The 18,972-nt window shown below is 59.9% G+C and overlaps 1 protein-coding gene across 1 annotated transcript in view; it reads right to left on the bottom strand.

Moving 5' to 3' along the window:
- Window positions 1-639: 639 nt before the first annotated feature.
- The window catches only part of LOC139243733 (tubby-related protein 3-like), a 36,005-nt gene continuing 17,672 nt past the window's right edge, over window positions 640-18,972 (bottom strand). Inside the window, exons 10-14 of the mRNA XM_070870845.1 lie at window positions 15,512-15,624; window positions 14,713-14,827; window positions 13,754-13,852; window positions 3,096-3,267; window positions 640-1,000 (exon numbers count right to left, since the gene is read on the bottom strand). Coding sequence (XP_070726946.1) covers window positions 867-1,000; window positions 3,096-3,267; window positions 13,754-13,852; window positions 14,713-14,827; window positions 15,512-15,624 — 633 coding nt within the window. The 3' untranslated portion in view covers window positions 640-866. The remainder of the gene's footprint in view (window positions 1,001-3,095; window positions 3,268-13,753; window positions 13,853-14,712; window positions 14,828-15,511; window positions 15,625-18,972) is intronic.

Raw genomic sequence — 18,972 nt, forward strand, 5'->3', positions numbered from 1 at the left:
CTCCGTGCCCCCCCCTCCTCTCTCCGTGCCCCCCCCACTCTCTCCGTGCCCCCCCCCACTCTCTCCGTGCCCCCCCCTCCTCTCTCCGTGCTCCCCCCTCCTCTCTCCGTGCTCCCCCCTCCTCTCTCCGTGCCCCCCCCTCCTCTCTCCGTGCTCCCCCCCACTCTCTGTGCCCCCCCACTCTATCTGTGCCCCCCCCACTCTATCTGTGCCCCCCCCCTCTCTCTGTGCCCCCCCTACTCTCTCCGTGCCCCCCCCCCCGTGCTCCCCCCCTCTCTCCGTGCTCCCCCCCCTCTCTCTGTGCCCCCCCCCCTCTCTCCGTGCTCCCCCCCCCACTCTCTCCGTGCTCCCCCCCCCTCTCTGTGCCCCCCCCTCTCTCCGTGCTCCCCCCCCCTCTCTCCGTGCTCCCCCCCCACTCTCTGTGCCCCCCCCCTCTCTCCGTGCTCCCCCCCCCACACTCTCCGTGCTCCCCCCCCCACACTCTCCGTGCTCCCCCCCCCACTCTCTCCGTGCTCCCCCCCCCCCCTCTCTGTGCCCCCCCCCTCTCTCCGTGCTCCCCCCCCCACTCTCCGTGCTCCCCCCCCCCCTCTCTGTGCCCCCCCCACTCTCTGTGTCCTCCGTCTCGCGGTTGTGGGGGAGAAGGAGCTGCTGTTGTGACTATCTGGACAGCACCATACACAGGACACAGACTCTCAGAACAAATATTTAACAAGATCTATCATTAAACTTTCCCCGGTCTCTAGAACTGTTTTTTAAAAACATTGTCCCAGGTTGAAGGTCAGATTTCCCGGTAAAGCTGCAGAATATCCCGGGATTTCTCCCTCGGACAGCTGCTCCTGGCTAACTGCTGGTGCCATGATGGAGGATTATTCGCAGGCCAGCTTGCTGTCGAAGCTGGAGAGTGAGACGGCGAAGGCCTGCAGTGGACACATGGGGTATGTATAGTCCATGGTGAACACGTCATCGGCCACACGGCCAAACTGCATGATGATATAATCAGCTGCAACACAGAGAGAGAGAGAGAGAGTCACTCGCTTCATCCCATCACCTGCTCATCCACAAATAGTCACAGCATTCCTCACCCTCCGTACCATCCTCTCCCAAACTCCCAGCCCCCACTCGCTGAAATCAACAAACCCTGTCTAAACTGCAACTCACTGTCGGTGTGACCAGAGCCCACCATTGTCGGTGTGACCAGGGCCCACCATTGTCGGTGTGACCAGGGCCCACCATTGTCGGTGTGACCAGGGCCCACCATTGTCGGTGTGACCAGGGCCCACCATTGTCGGTGTGACCAGGGCCCACCATTGTCGGTGTGACCAGGGCCCACCATTGTCGGTGTGACCAGGGCCCACCATTGTCGGTGTGACCAGAGACCCACCATTGTCGGTGTGACCAGAGACCCACCATTGTCGGTGTGACCAGAGACCCACCATTGTCGGTGTGACCAGAGACCCACCATTGTCGGTGTGACCAGAGACCCACCATTGTCGGTGTGACCAGAGACCCACCATTGTCGGTGTGACCAGAGACCCACCATTGTCGGTGTGACCAGAGACCCACCATTGTCGGTGTGACCAGAGACCCACCATTGTCGGTGTGACCAGAGACCCACCATTGTCGGTGTGACCAGAGACCCACCATTGTCGGTGTGACCAGAGACCCACCATTGTCGGTGTGACCAGATACCCACCATTGTCGGTGTGACCAGAGCCCAGAGCCCACCATTGTCGGTGTGACCAGAGACCCACCATTGTCGGTGTGACCAGAGACCCATGGACCCCCTCACCTCCCTCAGCCTCCCATTACCTGACCATCGACAGCCAACCTCAGTGACATTGAACCACGACCTCCTGACCTGGAGCCTTGACACTTCACCCCGGTTTCACAATTAAAGAAAACCCAGGCTGGTGTCAGGCCGAGCCACACGCTGACCCTTGAAGCCGCTGCCACCTCTTGAACCAGGCGTTGACCCTTGAACCCATTGCCGTGAACCCCGTCAAGCAATTAGGAAAGCAAATGGTATGTTGGCCTTTATTACAGGAGGATTTGAGTATAAGAGTAAAGACGTCTTACTGCGATTATATCGGGCCCTGGTGAGACCACACCTGGAGTATTGTGCACCGTTCTGGTCTCCTTACCTAAAGAAGGAAATACTTGCCACAGAGGGAGTGCAACGAAGGTTCACCAGACTGATTCCTGGGATGGAGGGATTGTCCTATGAGGAGAGATTGAGGAGACTGGGCCGATATTCTCTAGAGTTTAGAAGAATGAGAGGTGATCTCATTGAAACATACAACATTCTTACCGGGCTTGACAGGGTGGATGCAGGGAGGGTGTTTCCCCCGGGCTGGGGAGTCTAGAACCAGGGGTCACAGTCTCAGGATAAGGGGTCGGCCATTTCGGACTGAGATGAGGAGAAATTTCTTCACTCAGAGGGTGGTGAATCTTTGGAATTCTCTGCCCCAGAGGACTGTGGAGGCTCAGTCGTTGAGTATATTCAAGGCTGAGATCGATAGATTTTTGGACTCTCGGGGAATCAAGGGATATGGGGATTGGGCGGGAAAGTGGAGTTGAGGTCGATGATCCGCCATGATCTCATTGAATGGCAGAGCAGGCTCGAGGGGCCGAATGGCCGACTCCTCTAATTCTTATGTAACCTGGTGCCGCTCCTTGAACCCGGCCCCGTGAGCCCAGCCTCGCCCCGTGAGCCCAGCCTCGACCCTTGAACCCGGCCCCGTGAGCCCAGCCTCGATCCTTGAACCCGGACCCGTGAGCCCAGCTTGAACCCGGCCCCGTGAGCCCAGCCTCGACCCTTGAACCCGGCCCCGTGAGCCCAGCCTCGACCCTTGAACCCGGCCCCGTGAGCCCAGCCTCGATCCTTGAACCCGGACCCGTGAGCCCAGCCTCGACCCTTGAACCCGGCCCCGTGAGCCCAGCCTCGACCCTTGAGCCCAGCCTCGACCCTTGAACCCGGCCCCGTGAGCCCAGCCTCGACCCTTGAACCCGGCCCCGTGAGCCCAGCCTCGACCCTTGAACCCGGCCCCGTGAGCCCAGCCTCGACCCTTGAACCCGGCCAGTGGAATGTTACTCACGATCGTTGGCATGGATGATTTGGAAATTCTTCACCGAGGCCTGGGTGACGCGCCCGTGGAAGTTGAGGACGTAGGACTGAGTGTCCTCGTTCCAGACCGGAGCCTTGTTGTGTAGCTCGATGATATTCTCCATGTTTTTGTTCTGCCAGCGAGTGAGCAGTGTCTCGTGTTCCTGCAGCCGGGAAAATACTCATCACAAACTCGCCGGCCACCACGGCAAGCTCAGCCAACTGTCGTTGCCCCCGTGTGTGAGGCACTCCGTCTGTCCGGGACGGGTCAGTCAGTCAGGTCAGTCTGTCCGTGACGGGACGGGACGGGTCAATCAGTCAGTCCGGGACGGGTCAGTCTGTCCGGGACGGGACGGGACGGGTCAATCAGTCAGGTCAGTCAGTCAGTCTGTCCGTGACGGGACGGGACGGGTCAGTCAGTCAGTCCGGGACGGGTCAGTCTGTCCGGGACGGGACGGGTCAATCAGTCAGTCCGGGACGGGTCAGTCTGTCCGGGACGGGACGGGTCAATCAGTCAGTCCGGGACGGTCAGTCTGTCCGTGACGGGACGGGACGGGTCAGTCAGTCAGTCAGTCAGTCCGGGACGGGACGGGACAGGTCAGTCAGTCGGGACGGGACGGGTCAGTCAGTCCGGGACGGGTCAGTCTGTCCGGGACGGGACGGGTCAATCAGTCAGTCCGGGACGGTCAGTCTGTCCGTGACGGGACGGGACGGGTCAGTCAGTCAGTCAGTCAGTCCGGGACGGGACGGGACAGGTCAGTCAGTCGGGACGGGACGGGTCAGTCAGTTGGGACGGGACGGGTCAGTCAGTCCGGGACGGGTCAGTCAGTCCGGGACGGGTCAATCAGTCAGTCCGGGACGGGTCAGTCTGTCCGTGACGGGACGGGACGGGTCAATCAGTCAGGTCAGTCAGTCAGTCAGTCCGGGACGGGTCAGTCTGTCCGGGACGGGACGGGACGGGTCAATCAGTCAGATCGGGACGGGTCAGTCTGTCCGGGACGGGACGGGTCAATCAGTCAGTCCGGGACGGTCAGTCTGTCCGTGACGGGTCAATCAGTCAGTCCGGGACGGGTCAGTCAGTCAGTCCGGGACGGGTCAGTCAGTCAGTCCGGGACGGGTCAGTCTGTCCGGGACGGGTCAATCAGTCAGTCCGGGACGGGTCAGTCAGTCAGTCCGGGACGGGTCAGTCAGTCAGTCCGGGACGGGTCAGTCAGTCAGTCCGGGACGGGTCAGTCTGTCCGGGACGGGTCAATCAGTCAGGTCAGTCAGTCAGTCAGTCCGGGACGGGTCAGTCTGTCCGGGACGGGACGGGACGGGTCAATCAGTCAGATCGGGACGGGTCAGTCTGTCCGGGACGGGACGGGTCAATCAGTCAGTCCGGGACGGTCAGTCTGTCCGTGACGGGACGGGACGGGTCAGTCAGTCAGTCAGTCAGTCCGGGACGGGACGGGACAGGTCAGTCAGTCGGGACGGGACGGGTCAGTCAGTCCGGGACGGGTCAATCAGTCAGTCCGGGACGGGTCAGTCTGTCCGTGACGGGACGGGACGGGTCAGTCAGTCAGTCAGTCCGGGACGGGTCAGTCAGTCAGTCCGGGACGGGTCAGTCTGTCCGGGACGGGACGGGACGGGTCAATCAGTCAGTCCGGGACGGGTCAGTCTGTCCGGGACGGGACGGGTCAATCAGTCAGTCCGGGACGGGTCAGTCTGTCCGTGACGGGACGGGTCAGTCAGTCAGTCAGTCAGTCCGGGACGGGACAGGTCAGTCAGTCGGGACGGGACGGGTCAGTCAGTTGGGACAGGACGGGTCAGTCAGTCCGGGACGGGTCAGTCTGTCCGTGACGGGACGGGACGGGTCAATCAGTCAGTCAGTCAGTCCGGGACGGGTCAGTCAGTCAGTCCGGGACGGGTCAGTCAGTCAGTCCGGGACGGGTCAGTCTGTCCGGGACGGGTCAATCAGTCAGGTCAGTCAGTCAGTCAGTCCGGGACGGGTCAGTCTGTCCGGGACGGGACGGGTCAATCAGTCAGTCCGGGACGGGTCAGTCTGTCCGTGACGGGACGGGTCAGTCAGTCAGTCAGTCAGTCAGTCCGGGACGGGACGGGTCAGTCAGTCAGTCAGTCAGTCGGGACGGGACGGGTCAGTCAGTCAGTCGGGACGGGACGGGTCAGTCAGTCAGTCCGGGACGGGACGGGTCAGTCAGTCGGGACGGGACGGGTCAGTCAGTCGGGACGGGACGGGACGGGACGGGTCAGTCAGTCAGTCCGGGACGGGACGGGTCAGTCAGTCGGGACGGGACGGGTCAGTCAGTCGGGACGGGACGGGACGGGACGGGTCAGTCAGTCGGGACGGGACGGGTCAGTCAGTCAGTCCGGGACGGGTTAGTCAGTCAGTCAGTCCGGGACGGGTCAGTCTGTCCGGGACGGGACGGGTCAATCAGTCAGTCCGGGACGGGTCAGTCTGTCCGTGACGGGACGGGTCAGTCAGTCCGGGACGGGACGGGTCAGTCAGTCAGTCGGGACGGGACGGGTCAGTCAGTCAGTCAGTCGGGACGGGACGGGACGGGTCAGTCAGTCAGTCCGGGACGGGACGGGTCAGTCAGTCGGGACGGGACGGGTCAGTCAGTCGGGACGGGACGGGACGGGTCAGTCAGTCGGGACGGGACGGGTCAGTCAGTCGGGACGGGACGGGTCAGTCAGTCAGTCCGGGACGGGACGGGTCAGTCAGTCGGGACGGGACGGGTCAGTCAGTCAGTCGGGACGGGACGGGTCAGTCAGTCGGGACGGGACGGGTCAGTCGGGACGGGACGGGTCAGTCGGGATGGGTCAGTCAGTCAGTCGGGACGGGACGGGTCAGACGGGACGGTCAGTCAGTCAGTCAGTCGGGACAGGACGGGTCAGTCAGTCAGGGACGGGACGGGTCAGTCAGTCAGGGAGGGGACGGGTCAGTCAGTCCGGGACAGGGCGGGTCAGCCTGTCCGGGACGGGTCAGTCAGTCCGGGCCGGGACGGGACAGGTCAGTCAGTCCGGGACGGGACGGGACGGGTCAGTCAGTCGGGACGGGTCAGTCAGTCAGGGACGGGACGGGTCAGTCAGTCCGGGACAGGGCGGGTCAGTCAGTCCGGGACGGGTTAGGTCAGTCAGTCAGTCCGGGACGGGATGGGTCAGTCAGTCCGGGACGGGATGGGACGGGTCAGTCAGTCCGGGACAGGGCGGGTCAGTCAGTCCGGGACGGGTTAGTCAGTCAGTCAGTCCGGGACGGGATGGGTCAGTCAGTCAGTCCGGGACGGGATGGGTCAGTCAGTCCGGGACGGGACGTGACGGGTCAGTCAATCAGTCCGGGACGGGACGGGTCAGTCAGTCAGTCCGGGACGGGTCAGTCAGTCAGTGGGGACGGGACGGGTCAGTCAGTCCGGGACGGGATGGGTCAGTCAGTCCGGGACGGGACGTGACGGGTCAGTCAATCAGTCCGGGACGGGACGGGTCAGTCAGTCAGTCCGGGACGGGTCAGTCAGTCAGTGGGGACGGGACGGGTCAGTCAGTCCGGGACGGGGCGGGACGGGTCAGTCAGTCAGTCAGGGACGGGGCGGGACGGGTCAGTCAGTCAGTCAGTCAGTCCGGGACGGGGCGGGACGGGTCAGTCCGGGGTGGGTGGGTGGGTGGGTCGGTCGGTCGGTCGGTCGGTCGGTCCGTCGGTCCGTCGGTGATGGGACATAGAAACATAGAAAATAGGTGCAGGAGTAGGCCATTCGGCCCTTCTAGCCTGCACCGCCATTCAATGAGTTCATGGCTGAACATTCAACTTCAGTACCCCATTCCTGCTTTCTCGCCATACCCCTTGATCCCCCTAGCAGTAAGGACCTCATCTAACTCCCTTTTGAATATATTTAGTGAATTGGCCTCAACAACTTTCTGTGGTAGAGAATTCCACAGGTTCACCACTCTCTGGGTGAAGAAGTTCCTCCGCATCTCGGTCCTAAATGGCTTACCCCTTATCCTTAGACTGTGACCCCTGGTTCTGGACTTCCCCAACATTGGGAACATTTTTCCTGCATCTAACCTGTCTAACCCCGTCAGAATTTTATATGTTTCTATGAGGTCCCCTCTCATTCTTCTGAACTCCAGTGAATACAAGCCCAGTTGATCCAGTCTTTCTTGATAGGTCAGTCCCGCCATCCCGGGAATCAGTCTGGTGAACCTTCGCTGCACTCCCTCAATAGCAAGAATGTCCTTCCTCAGGTTAGGAGACCAAAACTGTACACAATACTCCAGGTGTGGCCTCACCAATGCCCTGTACAACTGTAGCAACACCTCCCTGCCCCTGTACTCAAATCCCCTCACTATGAAGGCCAACATGCCATTTGCTTTCTTAACCGCCTGCTGCACCTGCATGCCAACCTTCAATGACTGATGTACCATGACACCCAGGTCTCTTTGCACCTCCCCTTTTCCTAATCTGTCACCATTCAGATAATAGTCTGTCTCTCTGTTTTTACCACCAAAGTGGATAACCTCACATTTATCCACATTATACTTCATCTGCCATGCATTTGCCCACTCACCTAACCTATCCAAGTCGCTCTGCAGCCTCACAGCATCCTCCTTGCAGCTCACACTGCCACCCAACTTAGTGTCATCCGCAAATTTGGAGATACTACATTTAATCCCCTCATCTAAATCATTAATGTACAGTGTAAACAGCTGGGGCCCCAGCACAGAACCTTGCGGTACCCCACTAGTCACTGCCTGCCATTCTGAAAAGTACCCATTTACTCCTACTCTTTGCTTCCTGTCTGACAACCAGTTCTCAATCCATGTCAGTACACTACCCCCAATCCCATGTGCTCTAACTTTGCACATTAATCTCTTGTGTGGGACCTTGTCGAACGCCTTCTGAAAGTCCAAATATACCACATCAACTGGTTCTCCCTTATCCACTCTACTGGAAACATCCTCAAAAAATTCCAGAAGATTTGTCAAGCATGATTTCCCTTTCACAAATCCATGCTGACTTGGACCTATCATGTCACCTCTTTCCAAATGCACTGCTATGACATCCTTAATAATTGATTCCATCATTTTACCCACTACCGATGTCAGGCTGACCGGTCTATAATTCCCTGTTTTCTCTCTCCCTCCTTTTTTAAAAAGTGGGGTTACATTGGCTACCCTCCACTCCATAGGAACTGATCCAGAGTCAATGGAATGTTGGAAAATGACTGTCAACGCATCCACTATTTCCAAGGCCACCTCCTTAAGTACTCTGGGATGCAGTCCATCAGGCCCTGGGGATTTATCGGCCTTCAATCCCATCAATTTCCCCAACACAATTTCCCGGCTAATAAGGATTTCCCTCAGTTCCTCCTCCTTACTAGACCCCCCGACCCCTTTTATAACCGGAAGGTTGTTCGTGTCCTCCTTCGTGAATACCGAACCAAAGTACTTGTTCAATTGGTCCGCCATTTCTTTGTTCCCCGTTATGACTTCCCCTGATTCTGACTGCAGGGGACCTACGTTTGTCTTTACTAACCTTTTTCTCTTTACATATCTATAGAAACTTTTGCAATCCGTCTTAATGTTCCCTGCAAGCTTCTTCTCATACTCCATTTTCCCTGCCCTAATCAAACCCTTTGTCCTCCTCTGCTGAGTTCTAAATTTCTCCCAGTCCCCAGGTTCGCTGCTATTTCTGGCCAATTTGTATGCCACTTCCTTGGCTTTAATACTATCCCTGATTTCCCTTGATAGCCACGGTTGAGCCACCTTCCCTTTTTTATTTCTATGCCAGACAGGAATGTACAATTGTTGTAGTTCATCCATGCGGTCTCTAAATGTCTGCCATTGCCCATCCACAGTCAACCCCTTAAGTATCATTCTCCAATCCATCTCAGCCAATTCATGCCTCATACCTTCAAAGTTAGCCTTCTTTAAGTTCTGGACCATGGTCTCTGAATTAACTGTTTCATTCTCCATCCTAATGCAAAATTCCACCATATTATGGTCACTCTTCCCCAAGGGGCCTCGCACAACGAGATTGCTAATTAATCCTTTCTCATTACATAACACCCAGTCTAAGATGGCCTCCCCCCTAGTTGGTTCCTCGACATATTGGTCTAAAAAACCATCCCTTATGCACTCCAGAAAATCCTCCTCCACCGTATTGCTTCCAGTTTGGTTAGCCCAATCTATGTGCATATTAAAGTCACCCATTATAACTGCTGCACCTTTATTGCACGCACCCCTAATTTCCTGTTTGATGCCCTCCCCAACATCACTACTACTGTTTGGAGGTCTGTACACAACTCCCACTAACGTTTTTTGCCCTTTGGTGTTCTGCAGCTCTACCCATATAGATTCCACATCATCCAAGCTAATGTCCTTCCTAACTATTGCCTTAATCTCCTCCTTAACCAGCAATGCTACCCCACCTCCTTTTCCTTTTATTCTATCCTTCCTGAATGTTGAATACCCCTGGATGTTGAGTTCCCAGCCCTGATCATCCTGGAGCCACATCTCCGTAATCCCAATCACATCATATTTGTTAACATCTATTTGCACAGTTAATTCATCCACTTTATTGCGGATACTCCTTGCATTAAGACACAAAGCCTTTAGGCTTGTTTTTTTAACACCCTCTGTCCTTTTCGAATTTTGCTGTACAATGGCCCTTTTTGTTCTTTGCCTTGGGTTTCTCTGCCCTCCACTTTTCCTCATCTCCTTTCTGTCTTTTGTTTTTGCCTCCTTTTTGTTTCCCTCTATCTCCCGGGACGGGTCAGTCAGTCCGGGACGGGACGGGACTGGTCAGACAGTCCGGGACGGGTCAGTCAGTCAGTCCGGGATGGGACGGGACGGGTCAGTCAGTCAGTGGGGACGGGACGGGTCAGTCAGTCCGGGACGGGGCGGGACTGGTCAGACAGTCCGGGACGGGATGGGACGGGTCAGTCAGTCGGGGCAGGACGGGTCAGTCAGTCAGTCCGGGACGGGTCAGTCAGTCCGGGACGGGTCAGTCCGGGACGGGGCGGGTCTGTCAGTCAGTCCGGGACGGGACGGGTCAGTCAGTCCGGGACGGGGCGGGACGGGTCAGTCAGTCCGGGACGGGGCGGGACGGGTCAGTCAGTCCGGGACAGGACGAGGCGGGTCAGTCCGGGACGGGACGGTTCAGTCAGTCAGTCCGGGACAGGTCAGTCAGTCAGTCCGGGACGGGATGGGACGGGTCAGTCAGTCGGGGCAGGACAGGTCAGTCAGTCAGTCCGGGACGGGACGGGTCAGTCCGGGACGGGACGGGTCAGTCCGGGACGGGATGGGACGGGTCAGTCAGTCGGGGCAGGACGGGTCAGTCAGTCAGTCCGGGACGGGACGGGTCAGTCCGGGACGGGGCGGGTCAGTCAGTCAGTCCGGGACGGGACGGGTCAGTCAGTCAGTCCGGGACAGGTCAGTCAGTCAGTCCGGGACGGACGGGGCGGGTCAGTCCGGGACGGGACGGGTCGGGTCAGTCGGGACGGGTCAGTCAGTCGGGACAGGACGGGTCAGTCAGTCAGTCAGTCAGTCAGTCAGTCAGTCCAGGACGGGTCAGTCAGTCAGGGACGGGACGGGACGGGTCAGTCACTCCGGGACAGGGCGAGTCAGTCTGTCCGGGATGGGTCAGTCAGTCAGTCCAAGACGGGATGGGACGGGTCAGTCAGTCAGACGGGACGGGTCAGTCAGTCGGTCAGGGACGGGACGGGTCAGTCAGTCGGTCAGGGACGGGACGGGTCAGTCAGTCAGGGACGGGTCAGTCAGTCAGTCCGGGACGGGTCAGTCAGTCAGTCCGGGACGGGATGGGTCAGTCAGTCCGGGACGGGACGGGTCAGTCAGTCAGTCCGGGACGGGTCAGTCAGTCAGTCCGGGACGGGATGGGTCAGTCAGTCCGGGACGGGACGGGTCAGTCAGTCAGTCCGGGACGGGTCAGTCAGTCAGTGGGGACGGGACGGGTCAGTCAGTCCGGGACGGGGCGGGACGGGTCAGTCAGTCCGGGACGGGGCGGGACGGGTCAGTCAGTCCGGGACGGGGCGGGACGGGTCAGTCAGTCCGGGACGGGGCGGGACGGGTCAGTCAGTCGGGACGGGTCAGTCAGTCCGGGACGGGGCGGGTCTGTCAGTCCGGGACGGGGCGGGACGGGTCAGTCAGTCGGGACGGGTCAGTCAGTCCGGGACGGGTCAGTCCGGGACGGGGCGGGACGGGTCAGTCAGTCCGGGACGGGGCGGGACGGGTCAGTCAGTCCGGGACGGGGCGGGTCTGTCAGTCCGGGACGGGACGGGACGGGTCAGTCAGTCGGGACGGGTCAGTCAGTCCGGGACGGGTCAGTCCGGGACGGGGCGGGTCGGTCAGTCAGTCCGGGACGGGTCGGGTCAGTCAGTCAGTGACGGGGCGGGTCAGTCCGGGATGGGACGTCTGTCAGTCCGGGACGGGACGGGTCAGTCAGTCAGTCAGTCCGGGACGGGACGGGACGGGTCAGTCAATCAGTCCGGGACAGGTCAGTCAGTCAGTCCAGGACGGGTCAGTCAGTCAGTCCGAGACGGGACGGGTCAGTCAGTCAGTCAGTCCGGGACGGGACGGGTCAGTCAATCAGTCCGGGACAGGTCAGTCAGTCAGTCCAGGACGGGTCGGGTCAGTCAGTCAGTCAGTCCGGGACGGGACGGGTCAGTCAGTCAGTCAGTCCGGGACGGGACGGGTCAGTCAGTCAGTCCGGGACGGGACGGGTCAGGACGGGTCAGTCAATCAGTCCGGGACAGGTCAGTCAGTCAGTCCAGGACGGGTCAGTCAGTCAGTCCGGGACGGGACGGGTCGGGTCAGTCAGTCAGTCAGTCAGTCCGGGACGGGACGGGTCAGTCAGTCAGTCCGGGACGGGACGGGTCAGTCAGTCAGTCAGTCAGTCCAGGACGAGTCAGTCAGTCAGTCCAGGACGGGTCAGTCAGTCAGTCAGTCCGGGACAGGATGGGACGGGTCAGTCAGTCAGTCCGGGACGGGACGGGTCGGGTCAGTCAGTCAGTCAGTCAGTCCGGGACGGGACGGGTCAGTCAGTCAGTCCGGGACAGGATGGGACGGGTCAGTCAGTCAGTCCGGGACGGGATGGGACGGGTCAGTCAGTCAGTCCGGGACAGGATGGGACGGGTCAGTCAGTCAGTCCGGGACGGGACGGGTCAGTCAGTCAGTCCGGGACGGGACGGGTCAGTCAGTCAGTCCGGGACGGGATGGGACGGGTCAGTCAGTCAGTCCGGGACAGGATGGGACGGGTCAGTCAGTCAGTCCGGGACGGGACGGGTCAGTCAGTCAGTCAGTCAGTCAGTCCAGGACGGGTCAGTCAGTCAGTCCAGGACGGGTCAGTCAGTCAGTCCGGGACGGGACGGGACGGGTCGGGTCAGTCAGTCAGTCAGTCCGGGACGGGACGGGTCAGTCAGTCAGTCCGGGACGGGATGGGACGGGTCAGTCAGTCAGTCCGGGACGGGACGGGTCAGTCAGTCAGTCCGGGACGGGACGGGTCAGTCAGTCAGTCCGGGACGGGATGGGACGGGTCAGTCAGTCAGTCCGGGACAGGATGGGACGGGTCAGTCAGTCAGTCCGGGACGGGACGGGTCAGTCAGTCAGTCAGTCAGTCCAGGACGGGTCAGTCAGTCAGTCCGGGACGGGACGGGTCAGTCAGTCAGTCCGGGACGGGTCAGTCAGTCAGTCCGGGATGGCTGAGCGACGAAGGACCCTGGGACAATGCCGGTGGGCTCTGGGACTGTTCCCGGAGGAAGGGAACTCGAGCAGAGAAGTGCTTCAGGAATCCACATCAACTCAGTAAATGGGACATGTTGGGTACCCAGCTCCCTGGTGTACACGGCCTGCACCCAGCTCCCTGGTGTACACGGCCTGCACCCAGCTCCCTGGTGTACACGGCCTGCACCCAGCTCCCTGGTGTACACGGCCTGCACCCAGCTCCCTGGTGTACACGGCCTGCACCCAGCTCCCTGGTGTACACGGCCTGTGCCCATCACCCTGGTATACACGGGTGGGTCAGTCAGTCAGTCCGGGACGGGACGGGTCAGTCAGTCAGTCAGTCAGTCAGTCCGGGACGGGACGGGTCAGTCAGTCAGTCAGTCAGTCAGTCAGTCCGGGACGGGGCGGGTCAGTCAGTCAGTCAGTCCGGGACGGGTCAGTCAGTCAGTCCGGGACGGGTCAGTCAGTCAGTCCGGGACGGGTCAGTCAGTCAGTCCGGGATGGGTCAGTCAGTCAGTCCGGGACGGGACGGGACGGGTCAGTCAGTCAGTCGGGATGGGACGGGACGGGACGGGTCAGTCAGTTGGGTACCCAGCTCCCTGGTGTACATGGCCTGCACCCACCACCCTGGTGTACACGGCCTGCACCCACCACCCTGGTGTACACGGCCTGCACCGCGGTACTGGAGGAGACCAGTGCTTGTCTTAAGTTTGCTTTGAGGACTTAAAGAGCCGGGATGTTTGAAACCTGGCCCCCGTCATCGTCCATCGAACGGGGAATGGACCTCGGCCCTCAGATCGAAGGCACAAAAACCCAAACCTAACCCAGACCGATTGCCGCAGTGGAATGGAACAGGCAGAGGCATTCAGCCATTCAGCCCCTCGAGTGACTTCGCTCGGTGCCCCAGGGGATGGAACTCACATTCTTGGGCCGAATGCAAACTCTCTCATTATCCAGGCTCATTCCCGGGATAATCACAATCATCTTCCGAGGTCCTTTAAATCCCAGAATGTTGGTTTCCTGTAATGGGAGCAATGGGAAAAGACAATCCATGGTGACAGGAGTTTTGTGGTGTTCGTGCTCCAGATCCGTCTGCCCCAATCCCCTCTCTCTCAACCCCAACCCCCTCTCTCTCACCCCAACCCCCTCTCTCTCACCCCCAACCCCCTCTCTCTCATCCCCAATGCCCCCTCTCTCTCACCCCCAACCCCCTCTCTCTCACCCCCAATGCCCCCTCACTCAGTGTACTCTCCTCACCCCCTCCCTCCCCACCCAGTCTCTCTCCACCTCCCCTTGTCCCTGGTAAAACCTTCACTGTCTCTGCCCCTGTCGTTCCTCCACCTTTGCTCCCTGGTCTAAGTGGCAACAACCTGGGTGGATCCACACTCTGTGTCTGTGTTGTTGATAAATATTGAGATTGTGTCTCCGATACCCAAGCCCAGATCATTTCCACATATTGAGAACAGTACTGACCCCGGGGACACCAGTGTTTTCGTCTCTCCAGAGCCGCCACTCCGAGCTCTCTGATTTGAGCCAACTTCCGAATTATGTTGTTATGTGCCACCATCCACTAAATGTCCTTTAGCAAAACACTCGCTCATTCAAAGAGCTCGATTAAATTTGTCCGACATGGTCCTCCTTTTACAATTCAGTGCTGGATGAGTGTTAATTTTATCCTGTATCATGGCCCCCAGAAGCTCACTCACTACCGATGTTAGGCTGACTGTCTGCCGTGACCTGCTTTGTCCCTCCCTTTTTTCAGGTACCCAGCGTAACACCGACATTCAACAATTGTGATCGAAACCTCTGCTCTTTCCTCGGACTATGGTGAACATTCTAGGTACAGTCATATAAAGACAGATATAGAATGGATTACTTACATAGCATACAGCTACTATCTCTTCCCGGATAGACATGCACTCTGGCACCATTGGTGTCTTGTCTGGATTCAGCCCATTATCAAAGACAGTGAACTTGGTCCCAAGGACATTCGACCTGCAACGAGGAGTCAGTCACAGTCTGAGCAAGGGACGTTAAGGTCAAAAAAAAAAAGAGACCCGTAATTTTTTCACTTCAGTAATTGAAGTAAAATGTGAATAAGAACTGAAAAGTTAGTCTTATGTATAGACATTACAGGTGGGAAATTCCTGGCGCTGCTCCCTCCCCTCCCCCGCCCCAGGCAGAGGTCACAGGTCATAGAACACTCCAGTTATGAACCACTGTCCATTGCCCTCACAGTCTTGACCCTTTCACCCCAGGGGCAAAGGGCGAAAGGCCCAACTTCAGCCCTACTCCGAACACAAAATCTCCCGTTCGGTTCTGTCCAATCGTTGGAAGTGAGAAAGTAGAGTTGAGGGAGATCAACCATGATCTTATTGAATGGCGGAGCAGGCTCGAGGGGCTGAATGGCCGACTCTTGCTCCTAATTCTTATGTTCTTTCCCCTCCCTCCCCCTGGCCGTGCAGTGGGGGCTATTCTGGCTGCGTAGGAAGCAGTTTTGGGCCTTTCGCCCTTTGCCCCTGGGGTGAAAGGGTCAAGGCTGTGAGAGCAATGGACAGTGGTTCATAACTGGAATGTTCTATGACCTGTGACCTCTGCCTGGGGCGGGGGCGGGGGAGGGGAGGGAGCTCTGTACATTTGATCCAATCTTCAGGGTTGGCAAGGAATGGACAGTCTCACCTCAACTTGCCGATGAAACTCTCGCCATCACGGGACAGGTTTGTTGGGTCGGTGGAGAAGAGATAGTTCGATGTTTTGCTCTTCTTGCGTTTTCGACCCGCCATCAAAAATATCTAAAAGTGATCACATGACAGATGCTTACCATTCACAGCTCACACTTCCTGTGGACCGAGAGGTGGGATTTCACCCGTCCACCCAATCCCCTCCGCTCCCAGCCCAGCCCAGCACCCTCCCCCCGCAACCAATCCCCCCCCCCACTGCCCCTCCCCCTGCCACCAATCCCCCCCCCATTGCCCCTCCCCCACCCAGCACACTCCCCCTGCCACCAATCCCCCCCCCACTGCCCCTCCCCCACCCAGCACCCTCCCCCCGCCACCAATCGCCCCCCCACTGCCCCTCCCCCACCCAGCACCCTCCCCCCCGGCACCAATCCCCCCCCCCACTGCCCCTCCCCCACCCAGCACCCTCCCCCCGCCACCAACCCCCCCCCCCCCACTGCCCCTCCCCCACCCAGCACCCTCCCCCCCGGCACCAATCCCCCGCCCCCACTGCCCCTCCCCCACCCAGCACCCTCCCCCCCGGCACCAATCCCCCCCCAACCCAGCGCCCTCCCCAGCCCACCATCAATCCCCTCCCCCCCCAGCCCACCACCAATCCCCTCCCACCCAGCGCCCTCCCCAGCCCACCACCAATCCCCTCCCCCACCCAGCATCCCCCCCCCGGCACCAATCCCCCCCCCACTGTCCCTCCCCCACCCAGCACCCTCCCCCCCGGCACCAATCCCCCCCCCACTGCCCCTCCCCCACCCAGCACCCTCCCCCCGCCACCAATCCCCCCCCACCCACTGCCCCTCCCCCACCCAGCGCCCTCCCCCACCCAGCGCCCTCCCCAGCCCACCACCAATCCCCTCCCCCACACCCAGCGCCCTCATCAACCCACCACCAATCCCCTCCCCCCCCAGCCCACCACCAATCCCCTCCCCCACACCCACTGCCCCTCCCCAGCCCACCACCAATCTCCTCCCCCACCCACTGCCCCTCCCCAGCCCGCCACCAATCTTCTTCCCCCCCCAGCCCACCACCAATCCCCTCCCCCAACCACTGCCCCTCCCCCACCCAATGCCCCTCCCCAGCCCGCCACCAATCCCCTCCCCCACTCACAGCCCCACCCCGCCACCAATCTCCTCCCCCACCCACTGCCCTCCCCAGCCTGCCACCAATCCCCTCCCCCTCCCCCACCCACTGCCCCCACCCCACCCACTGCCCCTCCCCCCCCAGCACCCTCCGCAGCCCACTACCAATCCCCTCCCCCACCCCAGCCCACCACCAATCCCCTCCCCCACACCCACTGCCCCTCCCCAGCCCACCACCAATCCCCTCCCCCACACCCACTGCCCCTCCCCAGCCCACCACCAATCCCCTCTCCAACCCAGCGCCCTCCCCAGCCCACCACCAATCCCCTCCCCCCCCAGCCCACCACCAATCCCCTCCCCCACACCCAGCGCCCTCATCAACCCACCACCAATCCCCTCCCCCCCCAGCCCACCACCAATCTCCTCCCCCACCCACTGCCCCTCCCCAACCCGCCACCAATCTTCTTCCCCCCCAGCCCACCACCAATCCCCTCCCCCCCCAGCCCACCACCAATCCCCTCCCCCACACCCAGCGCCCTCATCAACCCACCACCAATCCCCTCCCCCCCAGCCCACCACCAATCCCCTCCCCCAACCACTGCCCCTCCCCCACCCAATGCCCCTCCCCAGCCCGCCACCAATCCCCTCCCCCACCCACCCACAGCCCCACCCCGCCACCAATCTCCTCCCCCACCCACTGCCCCTCCCCAGCCCACGACCAATCCCTCCCCTACCCAGCGCCCTCCCCAGCCTGCCACCAATCCCCTCCCCCTCCCCCACCCACTGCCCCCCCACCCCACCCACTGCCCCTCCCCCCCCACACCCTCCGCAGCCCACCACCAATCCCCTCCCCCCCCCAGCCCACCACCAACCCCCTCCCCCACCCACTGCCCCTCCCCCAGCCCGCCACCAATCCCCTCCCCCACCCACTGCCCCCCCAGCCCAGCCCACCACCAATCCCCTCCCCCCCCCACCCACTGCCCCCCAGCCCAGCCCGCCACCAATCCCCTCCCCCCCAACCCACCACCAATCTCCTCCCCCTCCCCCCACCCACTGCCCCTCCCCCACCCACTGCCCCTCCCTGTCCCGCCACCAATCCCCACCCCTCCCCCGCCCCACCCACTGCTCCCTCTCTAAGGCCTTCACATCCTTCCTAAAGTTGGACACAATACTCCAGTTGAGGCTGAACCAGTGTTTTATACAGGTCCATCATAACTTCCTCACTTTTGTACACTCTGCCTCTATTTATGAAGCCCAGGAGCCCGTCGGCTTTTTTAACGGCTTTCTCAACCTGCCCTGCCACCTTCAACAATTTGTGCACATATACCCCCAGGTCTCTCTGTTCATGCACCCCCTTTAGGATTTTACCCTGTAGTTTATATTTCCTCAGCTCGTTCTTCCTGCCAAAATGTATCACTTCGCACTTCTCCATTAAATTCCATCTGCCACGTGTCCGCCCATTCCAACAGCCAGTATGTCTTCCTGAAGCCCATCACTCTCCTCCTCACTGTTCACTATACTTCCAAGTTTTGTGTCCTCTGCAATTGTTGAAATTGTGTCCTGTACACCCAATTCTAAGTCATTAATACATATTAAAAAAAGTAGTGGTCCCAGTACCAACCCCTGGGGAACACCACTGTATACCTTCCTCTGGTCCAAAAAACAACCGTTCACCCCTACTCTCTGTTTCCTGTCACTGAGGCAATTCCCTCTCCATGCTGCCACTGTCCCTTTTATTCCATGGGCTTCAACTTTGCTGCAAGCCTATTATGTGGCATCATTGACCAGAAACTTAACTGGACCAGACACATAAATACTGTGGCTACAAGAGCGGGTCAGAGGCTGGGTATTCTGCGGCGAGTGTCTCACCTCCTGACTCCCCAAAGCCTTTCCACCATCTACAAGGCACAAGTCAGGAGTGTGATGGAACACTCTCCACTTGCCTGGATGAGTACAGCTCCAACAACACTCGAGAAGCTCGACACCATCCAGGACAAAGCAGCCGCTCGATCGACACGCTACCCACCACCTTCAACATTCACTCCCTCCACCACCGGCGCCCCCTGGCTGCAGTGTGTACCATCTACAAGATGCACTGCAGCAACTCGCCAAGGCTTCTTCGGCAGCACCTCCCAAACCCGCGACCTCTACCCCCTAGAAGGACAAGGGCAGCAGGCGCATGGGAACACCACCACCTCCACGTTCCCCTCCCAGTCACACACCATCCCGACTGGGAAATATATCGGCCGTTCCTTCATCGTCGCTGGGTCACAATCCTGGAACTCCCTCCCTAACAGCACTGTGGGAGCACCTTCACCACACGGACTGC

Source organism: Pristiophorus japonicus, unplaced genomic scaffold (genome assembly GCF_044704955.1).
Source record: "Pristiophorus japonicus isolate sPriJap1 unplaced genomic scaffold, sPriJap1.hap1 HAP1_SCAFFOLD_1842, whole genome shotgun sequence".
NCBI lineage: Eukaryota > Metazoa > Chordata > Chondrichthyes > Pristiophoridae > Pristiophorus > Pristiophorus japonicus.